At 44.6% G+C, this 16,819-nt stretch overlaps 1 protein-coding gene across 1 annotated transcript; it reads right to left on the reverse strand.

Moving 5' to 3' along the window:
• Positions 1-6,579: 6,579 nt before the first annotated feature.
• On the reverse strand, positions 6,580-12,663 carry LOC125537870 (UDP-N-acetylglucosamine transferase subunit ALG13 homolog). Its single transcript, XM_048701192.1, has 4 exons — positions 12,362-12,663; positions 10,838-11,021; positions 7,601-7,697; positions 6,580-7,020 (listed from the first exon to the last, which is right to left on the reverse strand). The coding sequence occupies exons 1-4, from the start codon at positions 12,646-12,648 to the stop codon at positions 6,764-6,766; spliced, it is 825 nt and encodes a 274-aa protein (XP_048557149.1). The 5' UTR covers positions 12,649-12,663; the 3' UTR covers positions 6,580-6,763.
• Positions 12,664-16,819: the final 4,156 nt, after the last annotated feature.

Here is a 16,819-nt window from a genome sequence, read left to right on the forward strand (position 1 = left end):
AAAATTTAGCATCATGTCTTGACCATATCACATCACAACATGCCCTGCAAAAACAAGTTAGACGTCCTCTACTTTGTTGTTGCAAGTTTTACGTGGCTGCTACGGACTTTAGCAAGAACCGTTCTTACCTACGCATCAAAACCACAACGATAGTTTGTCAAGTTGGTGTTGCTTTAACCTTCGCAAGGACCGGGCGTAGCCACACTTGGTTCAACTAAAGTTGGAGAAACTGACACCCGCCAGCCACCTGTGTGCAAAGCACGTCGGTAGAACCAGTCTCGCGTAAGCGTACGCGTAATGTCGGTTCGGGCCGCTTCATCCAACAATACCGCCGAACCAAAGTATGACATGCTGGTAAGCAGTATGACTTATATCGCCCACAACTCACTTGTGTTCTACTCGTGCACAACATCAACGCATAAAACCTAGGCTCGGATGCCATTGTTGGGGAACGTAGTAATTTCAAAAATTTCCTACGCACACGCAAGATCAGGTGATGCATAGCAATGAGAGGGGAGAGTGTTGTCTACGTACCCTCGTAGACCATTCGTGGAAGTGTTATATCAACGCGGTTGATGTAGTCGTACGTCTTCACGATCCGACCGATCCAAGTACCGAAAGCACGACACCTCCGAGTTCTGCACACGTTCGGCTCGGTGACGTCCTCGCCTTCTCGATCCACCAAGAGGGGTGAAGTAATAGATGAGTTCCGGCAGCACGACGACGTGGTGACGGTGTTGGTGAAGAACAATCTCCGCAGGGCTTCACCTAAGCACTACGAAAACTATGACGGAGGATAAACTAGAGGAGACGGGGTAGCCGGCACACGGCTTGGTGTTTCTTGATCTGTCTTTGGTGCTAGCCCTACCCCTCTATTTATATGTTGAGCCCTGGGGTCGAAACTTGAAGTAAAAGCCTCCTCAAAGTCGGTTTCACCCGAAAGGCAAGAGTCCTTCTCGGACCCCAGCGCTAGACGCCAGGGTTCCCGGCGTCTACCCCCTAGACGCCAGGGTTCCTGGCGTCTAGCCTCTGGTCTCCGCAAAACTTCCTTTTGCACTTTCCAAAAGCCTCGTGGGCTTTCCCCTTTGGCCCAGATAAAGTGTTCTCGTGCCCAAACATTTCGGGAAACATCCGGAACCCCTTCCGGTGAATTCCGGAACCCTTCCGGAGATCAAACACTACTATCCACATATCAATCTTTACTTCCGGACCATTCCGGAGTTCCTCGTCATATCTGTGATCTCATCCAAAACTCCGAACAACATTCGGTCACCAACATACATAACTCATAGTACTATATCGTCAACGAACGTTAAGCGTGCGGACCCTACGGGTTCGAGAACTATATAGACATGACCGAGACACCTCTCTTGTCAATAACCAATAGCAGGACCTGGATGCCCATATTGGCTCCTACATATTCTACGAAGATCTTTATCGGTCAGACCGCATAACAACATACGTTGTTCCCTTTGTCATCGGTATGTTACTTGCCCGAGATTCGATCGTCGGTATCTCAATACCTAGTTCAATCTCGTTACCGGCAAGTCTCTTTACTCGTTCCGTAATACATCATCCTGCAACTAACTCATTAGTTGCAATGCTTGCAAGGCTTATAGTGATGTGCATTACCGAGTGGGCCCAGAGATACCTCTCCGACAATCGGAGTGACAAATCCTAATCTCGAAATACGCCAACCCAACAAGTACCTTTGGAGACACCTGTAGAGCACCTTTATAATAACCCAGTTACATTGTGAATTTTGGTGGCTCACAAAGTGTTCCTTCGGTAAACGGGAGTTGCATAATCTCATAGTCATAGGAACATGTATAAGTCATGAAGAAAGCAATAGCAACAAACTAAACGATCAAGTGCTATGCTAACGGAATGGGTCAAGTCAACCACATCATTCTCCTAATGATGTGATCCCGTTAATCAAATGACAACTCATGTCTATGGTTAGGAAACATAACCATCTTTGATCAACGAGCTAGTCAAGTAGAGGCATACTAGTGACACTCTATTTGTCTATGTATTCACACATGTATTATGTTTCCGGTTAATACATTTCTAGCATGAATAATAAACATTTATCATGATATAAGGAAATAAATAATAACTTTATTGTTGCCTCTAGGACATATTTCCTTCATGTTCAGCCAGAGGGATCGAGCGTGTTGGGAAATGTGGTGCACCCCTACAGGGAAGTTTATTTATTCGAATAGCCGTGTCCCTCGGTAAAAGGACAACCCGGAGTTGTACCTTGACCTTATGACAACTAGAACCGGATACTTAATAAAACACACCCTTTCAAGTGCCAGATACAACCCGGTGACCGCTCTCTCACAAGGCGACGAGGAGAGGATCGCCGGGTAGGTTTATGCTATACATTGATACTTGGTTAACTTACCTCTACTCTCAGCTACTGGTTCAAGATGGAGGCTGCCAGAAGCGTAGTCTTCGGTAGGACTAGATACCCCCCCTCTTATTCTGGCATTCTGCAGTTCAGTCCACAGATACTACCCATTTCATTGATACCAATGCATATGTAGTGTAGATCCTTGCTTGCGAGTACTTTGAATGAGTACTCACGGTTGCTTTGCTATTTCTTTTCCCCCCTTTCCCGGTTATTGCGATCATATGATGGAGTCCAGGAGCCAGAGGATCCCGAGGATCTACGTGGAGTTCGGCTTCGAGGAGTAGTTAGGAGGTCCCAGGCAGGAGGCCTCGCCTTTTCGATCGTTGATACTTTTGTGCTAGCCTTCTTAAGGCAAACTTGTTTAACTTATGTCTGTACTCAGATATTGTTGCTTCCGCTGACTCGTCTATGATCGAGCACTTGTATTCGAGCCCTCGAGCCCCTGGCTTGTATTATGATGCTTGTATGACTTATTTATGTTTTTAGAGTTGCGTTGTGATATCTTCCCGTGAGTCCCTGATCTTGATCGTACACGTTTGCGTGCATGATTAGTGTATGATTAAATCGGGGGCGTCACATATGTCTTGCATGTGGATACCCGTGGTGACAATGGGTGTTCTATTGATTCACTTGATGTATGTTTTGGTACTCAGCTTGTGGATTCCTGTGGTGACATCCGGGTAATCTATGCATGGGGGTTGATACATGTGTTCTTCCTACTTTCTCCTATAGAAATCTTGGGGCACTCTTTGAAGTTCTTTATGTTGGATTAAATATTATGAATTTGAAGTTGTTTGATGCGTATCGAATAATCAACTCACAGATACTTGTGGTGACATTGGAGCATCTAGGTGACATTAGAGTTGGTTGATGTGTATCATATGGTGTTATTTTAGTACGAACTCTAGGGCTGTTTGTGACACTTATAGGAATAGCTTAATAGATTGATCGGAAAGGATAACTTTCGTACCCTACAAAACAATTTCGTCTTATATTCTCCGCTAGATAAGAACTTTGGAGTGATTCTTCGTCGCACGTTGAGGGATTGTTATATGATTCAATTATATTAGCACTCTTGGGAGATTGTAACTAGTGAAGATATGAACCCTAGGCCTTGTTTTCAAGCATTGCAATATCGTGTGTGCTCCGTTTTATCACTTCTACCTTGCTATTTTTATATTTTCATATTACGAAAACCTATATCTACTATTCATACTACACTTGTACCACCGTGTCCCTAGTAAGCCTCTACTAGACTAGCTCATTGACAATTCGTCACCCTGAGTGAGGAATGGTTATTCTTCACCCCCCCCTCTATTTTAATATCAATGCACTGTAAAATCATAAATTTTATCTTATTTCAGACATAAAAAGAGAACGTAAAAAAATCTTCGTAAAAAATATTGTATGTTATGTAAAATTACAAATGTAAAAACATAATGTAAAATTTACATAAAATGTAATTTTTCTAGTCTTATCACCTTTTTTCTTATGCCAAATTTTACACGGTGAATCAATATGAATGTAACTATTCGTATTTAAAATGTAATTTATTTGTGAAATGATCTTAAGATTACCTCGAGTGAAGAATAATTTATTCTGCACACTGGGTGATGAATAGACTTTCTATATATATATATAGGTAAATTATATGGGGCACCCACCTAGGTGCCTGGGTTGCACTAAGAAGGACAGGCTATAGAATAGGGATAACCATCCAATTTGCTATTGTGCAAGGACCGGCTAGATTTTGGAATCAAGAGAACCTTTGATACACCATCATAACTTGCATGATCTTGAACGACATTGTCATTGAGAACGAGTGTGGATAAAATTTAGATTACACCTTCTATCACCTCACAGAAAACCGATGCGGCCAACTAGAAGGCAAGATCAAATCCAACGCTTTTGTTAAGGTGTACCATGACATCAGAGTCCGATACTCATAATGTTCTTCAAAAAGATATCATGGAGGAGGGTGGCATGGCATGGGAAACAACGCCCCTAGTTCCTTTCTTTTTTTTGAGAGTACGCAATCGCGTACCTTAGCTTTATAAAAGATGGAAATATGTACAAGAAATTGTTACAAATGAGAGGTATGATCTGGCACACAACCTAACCGATGTTTGCCAGAGATCCCCAGCTCCACTCCAACACTACACTCTACTACTCACAAAATATGCTAACTGCACGTCCTCCTGCCAACACCCAAGTGCGCATAATTTCGAAAGTTTGCATGGTAAAATGCTGCACCGTGTCAATCGCAGTTCTCTGACCAAAAACCATACCGTTTCTATGCTTCCACAGCTGCCAAGTGAATAGCATTACCAGCGAATCAAAACCCTTTCTGTGCTCAGCTGGTATTAGAGCGTGACTCGCCATCCACCAGTCCTCCAAGGAGTCATTTGTGGTCGGGACCAGAGAGATATCCAACCGAGCTTGTTGAAAGCATTTATGCCAGACCTGTCGAGCAAAAACACATTGAACCAGGATGTGATCCATAGTGTCTTCCTCCTGGGCACATATGTAGCATGGCGATCGATGATCTTGAAGCCCATGTCTGAATCTACGATCGGTCGTCTAGATACGATAATGTGTGGCTAGCCACATGAACAGCTTGCAGGAGAGAGGAGCCCAACACTTCCAGATGGCCTTTGCCGGGGCAAAGCTAATGCTACCTTGCCAAACCATACCGTTTCTACGCCCCTAGTTCCTTTCATCTGTGTGTTTGTTGTATTGTTGATGAACTTTATTGCATTGTGTGCTAAACTTTGTTGTATTGTGTTGAATTTGATGTCATGGGTCGAATTATTGTTATGTTTGTTTTGGATTGATTTGACATAAGTTTGATATTTGTTTGATTGCAATATGTATGCATTTATGGTGCGAATGCCCTATTTTAGGGCAACTGTTTGAGCACTAGTGCCCTATTTTAGGGCATTTATTAGAGATGCACGTTTTTTGGTACCCTGAAAATTACTTTGAGATGTTGCAAATTTTGCTCCAAGTACAGTTTATTAGTGCCCTAAAATAGGGACCTATTGGAGATGCCTTAACCACAAATGCATTTTTTATTTTGTAATTTACTCACCTAGTGACAACCAACAAAATAATTTCCAGTTCCATTGTATCGATGAAAACGCAGTATATTCATCCGATGGTTTTGATAAACTTCCTCGGTTCCAAAATAAGTATCATGGTTGTTATTTATTTTTTCCGCAAAATAAGTGTCGTGGTCTTGCTTCATTTCTGTTTTGCACAGAGGGAGTACATAACCACCCTTCAAAGTATTTAAACTACTACTTCAGTTTTTGTATACAACAAGACCACTATGAAAATACATTTTGTAGCTATACAAGGCTACCAAGAGTAACCGATGCAAAAATTGATGACCTTGCCTCATATTAGCAACTCATGGTTTAACTGCTCGCATGCATGCAGTGAATGACAATAATAGTCTCAACTACTTTCTCCCTTTGTTCCATTCAATTTTCTCTAATTTGCATGTGCCCTATTAATTAACCTAGTAAACAGAAGACAAGTTGACTTACAAAATAGATATTAATTTTTATCTTGGTACCTGTAATTCAAGTACTTCCTCTCTCTCAGTTTACAGGGTGTGCACGTACCCCTAGGTCGTCAATTTGACCAACCTAATACAAGTCATATATTACAAAAAATATACCAATATAAACTTCAGATGTTCTATTTTCAAACGGTATAATTTTTGTGTTATATAGTTTATATTAGAGTGATAAAATTGGCAACCTAGGTATACGCGCAGGACTTGTAAACTGAAACGGGGGAGTATGTGATCTTGTATACTCAGACCTCCTCCAATGCAAAGGTGCTTAGATAAAGTGATAAGTGCATTAAATACCTTAGCAACTCAACTCCCCAGTGCATAGGTGCTTAACTTGTTGCTAAGCACACTTTATTTAATAAGTTAACACTTAAAGTCTTTCATCCATTGGTCAAGTTATTTCATTTAAATGGTTTGCCTAGGTTCACGCATTTGGCATTGGTTCTTCCCGGGTCACCAAAGTGCTCTTTCTCCTTAATTATTATGCCATGCCAATTTTTCACTTATGTGACATGCTTAGCACCTGTCCACCATGGAGCACTAGGAAGAGCCTTAAGTAAATGAACGGAGTATGCACTTTGGATCCGTAATAACTTCATTCAGGTGTTCTTAAATTGCATCTTACAAATGGGGTCAAACCCAGAAAAACATCTCGCCATAAAACGGTGTAAATCTGTACATTCTTGAAATCTTTTTTCCACGTCTTACAGGCCCTTCAAAGCTGAATAAATGATTGTTCCATGAAGAGAAAATACGCACTATCAATCAACAGGGAAACCAAGAAATCTGTTTATCAGTGCCACAACTGGCTTGGCCTCTCCTGGCACGTAAGGCTGGAGCGTCTTCAGATCCATCGCCTCGACGGTCTCCCGCAACGTGTGTGGATGGGCACAGAAAAGGTGATTCCTCTCGGCCAGTTCCTCTGCTAGCTCGCTTTGGTGATTGTCCATCAGGTCTTCATTCACAACCACGATAAGAGGTTTGCCCAGTCGCAGCGTCTCAAATATGCTGCCAGAACCTGTCAGCAATAACAAGTTAAACAAACGATGGATTGGAATGCTTTTTCCAACCATTCATGTCGCTAAAATGCAACACGGGCAGCATATTATATTTCCATAACCCTCTCGCTCTAAAATATAGCAAGTTTTCCAACAACAAAAGTCCAAAAGACTACATACAGATGCAACTACAAGTCCTGATTCCATGATCACTAGTGACTAATGCCAATTCAGCAGGCACCTTTGTCCGCCTTCTACAAAATTCACAGGATAGTGCACGATAGTGACCACCTAGTAATGGACATGTGTCGAAATGCTAGTCTGTAGTATTTATTTCCTTCTCGCCAAAAAAGTTACTCCTATTTGAAGTTGAAACTCCAAATCCATAAATAATGACAGAAGAATCAAAATCCTTAACATAGATTTCTACAGGTTTAAGAGTTGTGACAATATCAGTGTGAAAGAGATTGCTTAGGGCTATATCATTACAACAACCAATATACATAGGCCAAAGGATTCACCATCAAATAATCTGCTTCAAGTATCGTTCCATTATAGTTTCTCAAGAAAATAAATCTATTATTCAGATTTGATCATCACCTGCATGACTGATGACTAAGGATGCTTCCCGTATGTTGTCAGCTATGCTTGGTGAAAAAGTGAAATGCTCAACTTGAAGACTTGAATTTCCTGAGGCCTATATTCAAGAAGAAAAAACTAAATTCATGGTACATTCACACACTTATAACCGTTAGATACAAACTACAACCAATGATTACGGTACAGTGCAGCAGAAGATATTAGATAGTACTATCCTAAAAAAAAGATATTAGATAGTACTATGTAAGAACTAGAACCTACGTAGGCCTTCTGCCTTGCCAACTTTTTTTTGAGGATCCTGCCAGTTATTAAAGTATATAGTTGCAGTTATTATTCAAAAATCAAATTATCTCCTGGACTTAACAAAGCGGTGACGTATCGAAATGAAGTTTATACCCACAAGAAATCAATTACTCCCTTTGATCATAATAAGTGTCATGGTTTTAGTTCGACACCACGACACGAGTAAGGGAATCTCCAACGCTAACCCGCAAACCGGACACCACATCCGTCCGCGGACAGCCGGGGGGAGGGGGGGGGGGGATCCGCGGACAAGGATGCGGGAGCCGGCCATGCAAAAACATTTCGAAGTTTATTTAACAAACCGGGCAAAATTTAATCAAACACGACGAAATTCATTCAAGTTCTGTCATAATTTACATAAACGGCCTATATTTCGGCCGTTTTTACTGAAAACTAAAAAAACTGCTTGTACTGGACAACCACCTCGTACACGTGGCCGCCCTGCCCGACCGCAATGTCGTCGCTGTTCGTGCCGTCACCGTCATCCCTCCAGCTGTGGTAGGGCGCCGGTGGGCCGCGACAGCCTTGTCCGGCCGTAGCTTGCACTTGCGGAGGAGCCGCTCCACTTCCTCCTGCGCGGTCGGAGGGCCGCCGCAGACAATGCCGACGGCACCTGCGGAGCACAGGCGGCGGCCTTGCCCCTGCCAGCGTTGGCGAAGGAATCGCTAAGCAACCAGTCCTCACCGATCTTGGCAAGCTCGCCGTCAAGGCGGCGCTTGGCTGCAGTCTCCGCGGTGGTGATGGAGCGGTCGAGGGCCCAGGCGGCAGGGAGGTCTGGGCCGTTGCGGACCCATTCCGGCGCTGCGTCCAACTTAGCGAATGCGGAGCGTCGGGCGGCGTTGCGCTGCTCGCAGCGTGCCTGTTGCCTCGCCGCCCGCTCCTCCTCGGACCCGACAGCCCTCATGCCTTGGTGATCATGGGCGGCAGCTCGTCCTTGACAAACTGTCCGTGGCGGTTTTCGTGGGGCGGCGACACAGACCCGTCAATATGGGCGGGCCTAGCGGTTGTGTGCTGGCGGCGACGCTGGCTCCTCCTTCACGCGGTGCCTGACATGGACGCTGCGGTTGCGTGGCGGCTCCTCCTTGATGCAGCGTCCGATCTGGACGCAACCTCGGTTGCGTGAGGGTGGGGGGTGCGGTCTCCTCCTTCACTCGCCGGAGAGGGGACACCGGCTCCCTCTTCATGCGGTAGCGAGGTAGGGATGGCGGTTCCTCCTTGACCGCACGTGGCTGCGAGGGTGGCACCGAGCCCATCTGACGGAGCGATGCTTCGTCATGAGCTCCATCTGACGGACGAATTCCTAGTCCGTCAGAGTTGCCTCCGCGAGGAGGCGTAGCTGCTGCTACAGCTGCTGCTCCTGCGGCGGCGCCTGGTCCTCCTCGTCGCCGAAGGAGATGATGATCTCGTCCTTGCCAGAGGAGTCGACCACTGTGGATGCCGAGGGGCCCCGAGAATGAGGGCGGCGGCGCCATGAGCCGCCTGACGAAGAACTGCTGCCGTCTCCGCCCGCCAGCGCGGAGAACCATGACTTCGACATCGCTGGAGTTGGAAATGCTCGGGAAGGAGGGGCTTGGATATGTGCATCGCCGAGGTACGACTTAAATAGCCGTGGCCAGGCCATGCGAAGGGCCGGTCAACCCGCTTCAATGCGGCGCAGCAACCGGAGTTGGTTTCTCGGGACGCGTCGTCTGCATTGAAGCGGCAACGCCCGAGATGTCGTGTCCGTCAGCGTTGCCCTCCCGTCCGGTCACGTTGCTCGGCATCAATACCGGCCGCTGCGTGCTCTGGACCGGCATGAATGCGGCGCGGGCGTTGGATGGAAAGCGCGGGAGAGACAGGATGTTTTTTGGGGTCGGCCACGACAATCAGATGTGGGCGTGGCAGTGGTCCAGACGCCCGCAAAGCCCCCCCTTCCCCCAGTTTTGTTTCCGGTTTGCGGGAAAAAGCACGTCAGGAACGGTCGGCAGACTGATACAGGCCCGCGTTGGATGGCAAAACACGTCCGGACCACGCGGTCCGGACGGTTGCAGGCGGTTTGAGGGTCGGCGTTGGAGATGCCCTAACATATAAGCGAGTTACTTTCCTATTTTCCCATCAGATCCTTCATTGTCCCAGTTTATTTCCACCTTCTATTGCACAATAGCCTAATGCTCTTGTAACCAGATTCTGGTATTCCAGTCTATAATACTATATATAAAAGGCACCAGTTCACTAGACCATAATTTGATCTTTTCCATTATGAGACTTCAAATTATCATACTACCTCCATATTACTTGTCTTAGATTTGTCTAGATACGGATGTATCTAACACTAAAACGTGTCTAGATACATCCGTATCTAGACAAATCTAAGACCAGTATGGATCGGAGGGAGTAGTTAGCACACAAAAAAGTAAAACATTGTGAACTTGCCTGAAGTCTGGACAATCAAACTTATCTCTGCCAATGTGTTATCCTAATGTTGCCTATGTTCCCTTTTTTTTTGCCACCTTTCCTGTCTAGCTTTATCATAAATTTTGCAAGTCTGGAATTTTGTTCATGTGATGCATCAAAAGATGTAAATGATTGTAGCATTAAAAGTGTCAGCATCTATAAGGATGCCACAATTAGTTACAAATATCTTCATGCAATTTCTTTCCACAAGCAATGCGCAATTTACACCTAGATGTCAGATCAGCAGTTACAGATCTCAGTTGGTCAGATACTATGTCCATTTAAGGATTAATAAGCAACATTACAAATCAATTACTCCTTGCAGTAGTAGAACCTGATGAGATTGCAAAACATTATCGGACTTTCCCTTCTTACCTATTAAGTATGCTGTAGATTGCGATTTTGATAACAAAATACTGCATTGACTAAAAGGTGCAGTCGGCCAGTCACTAAGCAAAACCACACAAAGAAAATTGACTGCAAGATGGAGACAGATGTTACCTTGGATGGCTTGTATGTTCCTCGGCCCATTTGAATCAGAAGGTCTGTGTAACCTTTCTGCAGTAGTGCTTGTTTGAGTTCCTCAGAATCTACCACTTTGACAAGAGCATCGAAACATGTCGTCCCTACTGTGACAAACACCACTCGCCTTTCTCTATCTCCCATTCCTTCTAAAGAGTAAGCTCTGTAGAAAAACAAGTTAGTATCAAGGTTTTTTTGTTGTCAAATACAGTCAGAGTCACGACTATAGACTATAGTCGTGATCCAAAAAAAGGTGTGTCCTTTTATAACATTCTTATTTTCAGATCCCACTTGATCCAATAGCACGGAACAACTATCTTCAAAATAGATTCCTGCCACTGGGTCTCACCGAATCGAGACACGCATGGCTCCGCGTTCATAGTCACCGACTAGTAGGAGCAAGTCGCCTTCCATATGTGTGGCTCGAATCATAGAAGCAAGCCACAACCGCTACACTGGCAAGTGCGTAGTCGCAGCAATTAAGCACCAAGCCGCCAACTAATCGGCGACTCAATATCACTTGTTAACATTTAAAAGGGAAACTAAAGGAAACGGATACAGGATACTACCTCTGATTCAAAACGTAAGTTCTTTAAAATTTAATGCTAGTAAAATGTTTCTAAGTTTAAACATGTATAAACAAAGAATTGCAAGAATCCATAAAAAAACTTAATATTGTTAGATTTATCAATACATATACTTGCAATAATGTATAATCATTTTTATGTGTGAGAACATGTTTGCACATAAACTGATGATCAAAAAATAATAATCTTGAAGACTATGTCAAAGTGTCAATGTCCAAAAAAATTTACATATTACACCGGTGGGAGCTGACTTATGCTTGTACATGGGTTAAGGCACTGAGTTTCCAAGCAAAAGAAGACTATTTATCTATAGGAATGTAAAAAATACTTAACCAAGCAAAAATGTTTATTCCAGTTTATATCTCATCCAATGGTTATGTTCCACCTTTGCCTTCCATTTCTTCACATCTTGAACGACCCGACAGCACACTTTTATGTGTGTCAATTCGTACAACACTTGCACATGCTCTTTCATCCAATTCATTGCATCTAATCCACAAGATGTCCCTCATTACTGAGAGACTAAAACGTTAACAAGTCGGCCTTCAAGATTTAGATGGCAATTTGTCATAATTATTCCTCCCTCCGTTCACAAATAGTATAAAACGTCCTAACTTTTTTGTGAATCAGATGTATGTAGACACGTTTTAGTATGTTTGTTCACTCATTTCAGTCCGCATGTAGTCCATACTGAAATATCCAAAACATCTTAATATTTGTGAACGTAGGGAGTACTAATTTTGTTGCGAAAATAGTTTTGTCAATTATGCTCGACTATGTGCTGTGAATTCCCCATGCTAGTGCTAGAGTTGATACGTACCAAACAAAATCGCGGCACGCATGAAACCCTGAAATCACCCAAATTGGGGAACTAACCAGATACATGGGGCATCAGAATTGGGAGAGGGTAGCTCACCTGAGAGGAACCTCCCTCCCTCGATTCGCGGACGGGAGCGAGCTGGGGTCGAGCGGAAGGCAGGGCGGGGCGGGACGGGATCGCGCGGTGGAGGACCCGCGGGGGCGGGAGGAGGACCGGCGGGCGGGGCGGGAGGGTGGAGCTCCGGCGGCGGGCGGAGGGGCAGTCCGAGCGAGCGAACGAAGCGGGGCGGCGTGCGTCGTTCTGAACGGACTGAAGAGAACAGAGGAGCGGGCTGTACAAACAATAGTCGGATGTCTGAGAGTAAGGGCCCGTTCGGATCTCATCCAGCTTCATGAAATAGCCAGCTTCCTGAGAAGCCAGCCGCCGCCAGCTTCGGACCGGATTCGAATGCGTTCGCCCCACCACCAGCTCCTCCTCTCCGTCACTATGGGCTGGCAGCCCAGGAAGCGAGTTTGTGGCCCAGTTTGATTGCTCGTAACGAGGAAAACTGTTTGAGCGAAAGAAAACGGTTCGCACCGAGGCACTTCGAAAGGGCATTTCCCAGTAATTACCAGCAACTTCTCCTCCTCCTTTACGTGAAGCTACGCTTCTGCTGCTCCACGGATTTACACTGCGGGCCGCTCGGTCTCCTGAAGCAGGATTCTCGGAGGTGAACCGTTCGGGTCGCTTCTCGCTGGCTTCTCGGGAAGCTGGATCGTGGATGAGATCCGAACGGGCCCTTAAATTACATAGAAGTACCACAATTGAGGCATTGAAAGTAGATTGGTACCAAATTTGGTAATTTTTATGTGTCAGTACCAAGATTGGGGTGAGCCGTTGCAAAAAAGACTAAAAGTGCGTTTTATACGTATTGACAGAAAAGCTGACCGGTTGGGCCCGTCCGTCAGGCGCCACGCTAACCAGTGCGCGCGTGCCCGCGCGCTGACTAGGACGATGCCGGCTCGCACCGTTTAGGTCTCGCTGGTGCGACCGAGCCAGACCCCGACCCCGCTCTGCCCTTGCACCCTCGCCGGCGGCTGCCTCCCCCTCGCCGGCGGCTGCCTCCCCGCCACCCGCCACAGCACGCCGCCGTAGCCTAGGATCGAAGTGCTTAGGCACTGTCACCTCCCCTGCGGCTGCTCCTCCCTCGCGCCCTCCTCTCCCCCCCCGCTGTTGTGCCTCCCTAGGTGACGATGGCCTCGGCGACTCCGGCAGGCGGCGATGGCCGGGGCGATGTGAGCGGCGGCGACCTCCCCCGCTTAGGCCTCGATGGCAGTGGCGGCTACTCCAGCTCGGAGTACAGTAGCGAGGACGAAGATTTTGCGGAGCCGGCGTTGTCGATGGAGCAGAGGCTGCAGTTGGCGTGAATTTGGGTGGCCAACCCTAGCACCGCCCATCACTGGACTCATGGCTTCGGTGGTGTTCTGTAAGTGGTCAACTGTTCCATTCTTGCTCACTGAAATTGGGGATTAGGGTTAGGTTTCTACTGCCTGCATGTTTAGCACTCTAATAGCTAGTTCTAATTAGAGCAGAGAAGTATAGTGGATTACATTGTTATTTGTTAGTCCAAATTGTCATAGCAGCATTATGTGTTACCTAACTGGAGCAGAGCAGAGCATCATTAGTGGCTTACATTGTTATTTCTTAGTCCTAACTAGAGCAGAGCACCATTAGAGCAGAGCACCATTAGACCAGAGCAGAGCAGAGAAGCATAGTGGATTAAATGAGTCCTAACTAGAGCAGAGCATCATTAGTGGACAATTCTGTTAACTACTTATATGAAAATACAAAACATCAGTTTGCTGTGAGTTAAGTACCCACTCTGTAATTATGGTTGCATTGAGATAGTTGTTTACATTGTTTGATTTTGTAGTAATTGTTTAGTTTATTCATATTGCAAGGCTAAATTAAACAAAGCTTTGTTTATATGTTAGCCTATCTGTTAAGAAAAATTGTTTATTAACCAATTTTGTCTGTTATTTCATTTTGCAGTTTGTATGATGACATTTTGGATGTTAGGTTTCATTTTGATGCTTCAGAAATGTTTGAGCTGAAGCTCTGCAGTTCAGATGTGACATACATGAATATGATTGCAGTGATGGAAACCCAAGGATTTAGTGAATATGATCTATTGTTTCACATTGAGAATCCAGATTTAGGGAAGAAAGGATTAGAGATGGTAGAGAGTAATGCTGAGTTGCAACTAGTAAAGAGGCGGTTGAGGAGTGTAAGGTTTTAAATTTGTTAGTGAGAGCATGTCCACCTCCTTGCAGCCAGTTTGAGAGGCAAGATTTATCCATTGTTCCACCTCCTTGCAGCCAGTTTGAGAGGCAAGAATTATCCACTGTTCCACCTCTTTGCAGCCAGTTTGAGAGGCAAGAATTATCCACTGTTCCACCTCTTTGCAGCCCATTTGAGAGGCAAGAATTATCCACTGTTGTGTATGAAGAGCCTGTGTTATATGATCTCAGTGAGCCACCCATCTATGCTGTTGATGAAGAAGGAGTTGCCTTTGAAAGTCAGAGTAGCAGCTTCAGTGTAGCTCATGGTACTGGTGTTTGCACACAAGAGAGCAAGAATGTAAAAGGAAAACTGAAAGTTGTGTTGGAAATAGAAGAAGAAGAGGGATATGATGGCAGTGGTGGTTCTGATTGTGAAGGTGAAGATGACAGTGATGTAAACCCTTTTTATATGGGTGATGCTGGTGATATAGAGATGGAGGAGGGAAAGAAACAGAGAGAGTATGATGAAATAGAAGAGGAAGAAACAAATGATGAAGAATCTGAGGTGGAAGAAGTGGTGCATTATGAGGATGACACAGAGGTTGAGGAACCTTTCCAAATGGATGAAGATGAGAAAGTTGTTTCACAGGATGAAGAAACTGTAATTGTACAGGAAGAGAAGAAGAAGAAGAAGAAACAGAAGCTTCCAGATAGGAAAGGGCCTACAACAAGGACACATTCAAGTGTAGTTCAAGAGGAGGAATCTGATTTCAAACCTTCATCTGATGAAGAAGAGAAAGGATTGTTGAAGAAGGCTGATGATGATGGTTATGAGCCATTGTCATTTGTACTGCCAAAGAAAAGGAAGAGCAGGGCAAAGCAGAGGCCTCCTAGAAAATGGTACAATGAGAAGATGGAGGCACCACATGAGCAATTATGTATAAAGATGTGTTTTTTGGATCAACATCAATTCAGAGAGGCTTTGTTGAACTTGTACATCACTCAAGACAGAAACTGCAGATATCATAGGAACTCAGATAAAAAAATAATTGTAGAATGCAACCAAAAACATTGCAACTTCTTTATGGTGGCAGCAGTTATAAAAGGTGAAACTATTTTTGTAATTAAGAAGATGAGAATTAAGCACATTTGCCCTATTAGTACAGAGACAACAAGGGTAAGTGCCAAGTGGCTTGCACAGAAGTATGAGTCACTGTTCAGATCTGATCTAACAACTGGCATTCAGACTTTGATTGATGCCTGCATGGAGAAGTATGGTGTGGATGTGCCCAAGTCAATGTCATATAGGGCAAAGAACCTAGCTATTGATGCTGTGCTAGGAGACCACAAGAAGCAATACCCTAGGTTGAAAGACTATGCTCAGACAGTGATGGATACAAACCCTGGGAGTAGAGTAGTTGTCACTACTGTAACTCCAACACCCAATGCAAAAATCCCCCATCCAGGTCCAAGATTTCATGCTATGTTCCATTGCATCAATGGAGCAAGGGAGGGGTTTCTCAAGGGGTGCAGACCATTCATTGGTTAGTTTGTTCACCTTGTGCATTAGTTACATATTGTTTCATCTTTAAATGCATTTGAATGTTCTAAATATTGAATTTCCTTGCTCATTTAGGTGTTGATGGGTGCTTCATTAAGTTAACTACTGGTACTCAACTACTTGCTGCCACTGATAGAGATGGCAACAACAATATATACCCACTAGCATTTGGTATTGTTGGGCAAGAGGACAAAGCTAATTGGTGTTGGTTTCTAGACCAACTTAAAATCTGCCTAGGAGGAGAAGAGGGACATTTTGGTCCATATACAATAATGTCAGATAGGCAAAAGGTATGTGCTTGCATCTTATGTCCTTGTTCCTATAAGGTTGTTTTGTGCTAGAATTAGCTAAGCTAGTTTAATTGTGTGTCCCAGGGCCTACTATATGCAGTGAATGCTGTCTTTCCTAAGTGCAACCAAAGGTTCTGCCTTAGGCATATCTATGAAAACTTCCAAACTGCTGGGTTTAGGGGGGAAGATCTGAAGAAGTGTATGGATAATGATGCCTATGCATATAGTGAACACAAATTTAACATTGCAATGAATGACCTTAGAGCTGAATGTAAGGAAGCATGGGAGTGGCTTTGTCAAATACCCAAGAAAACATGGGCAAGGCATGCATTTGACACAAACTCCAAGACTGACCTTGTAGTCAACAATTTGTCTGAGGTGTTTAACAAGTATGTCCTAGATGTTAGGAAGAAACCAATTAGGACAATGTGTGATGGAATAA

The sequence above is a fragment of the Triticum urartu genome, chromosome 2 (assembly GCF_003073215.2).
Source record: "Triticum urartu cultivar G1812 chromosome 2, Tu2.1, whole genome shotgun sequence".
NCBI classification, from domain to species: Eukaryota; Viridiplantae; Streptophyta; class Magnoliopsida; order Poales; family Poaceae; genus Triticum; species Triticum urartu.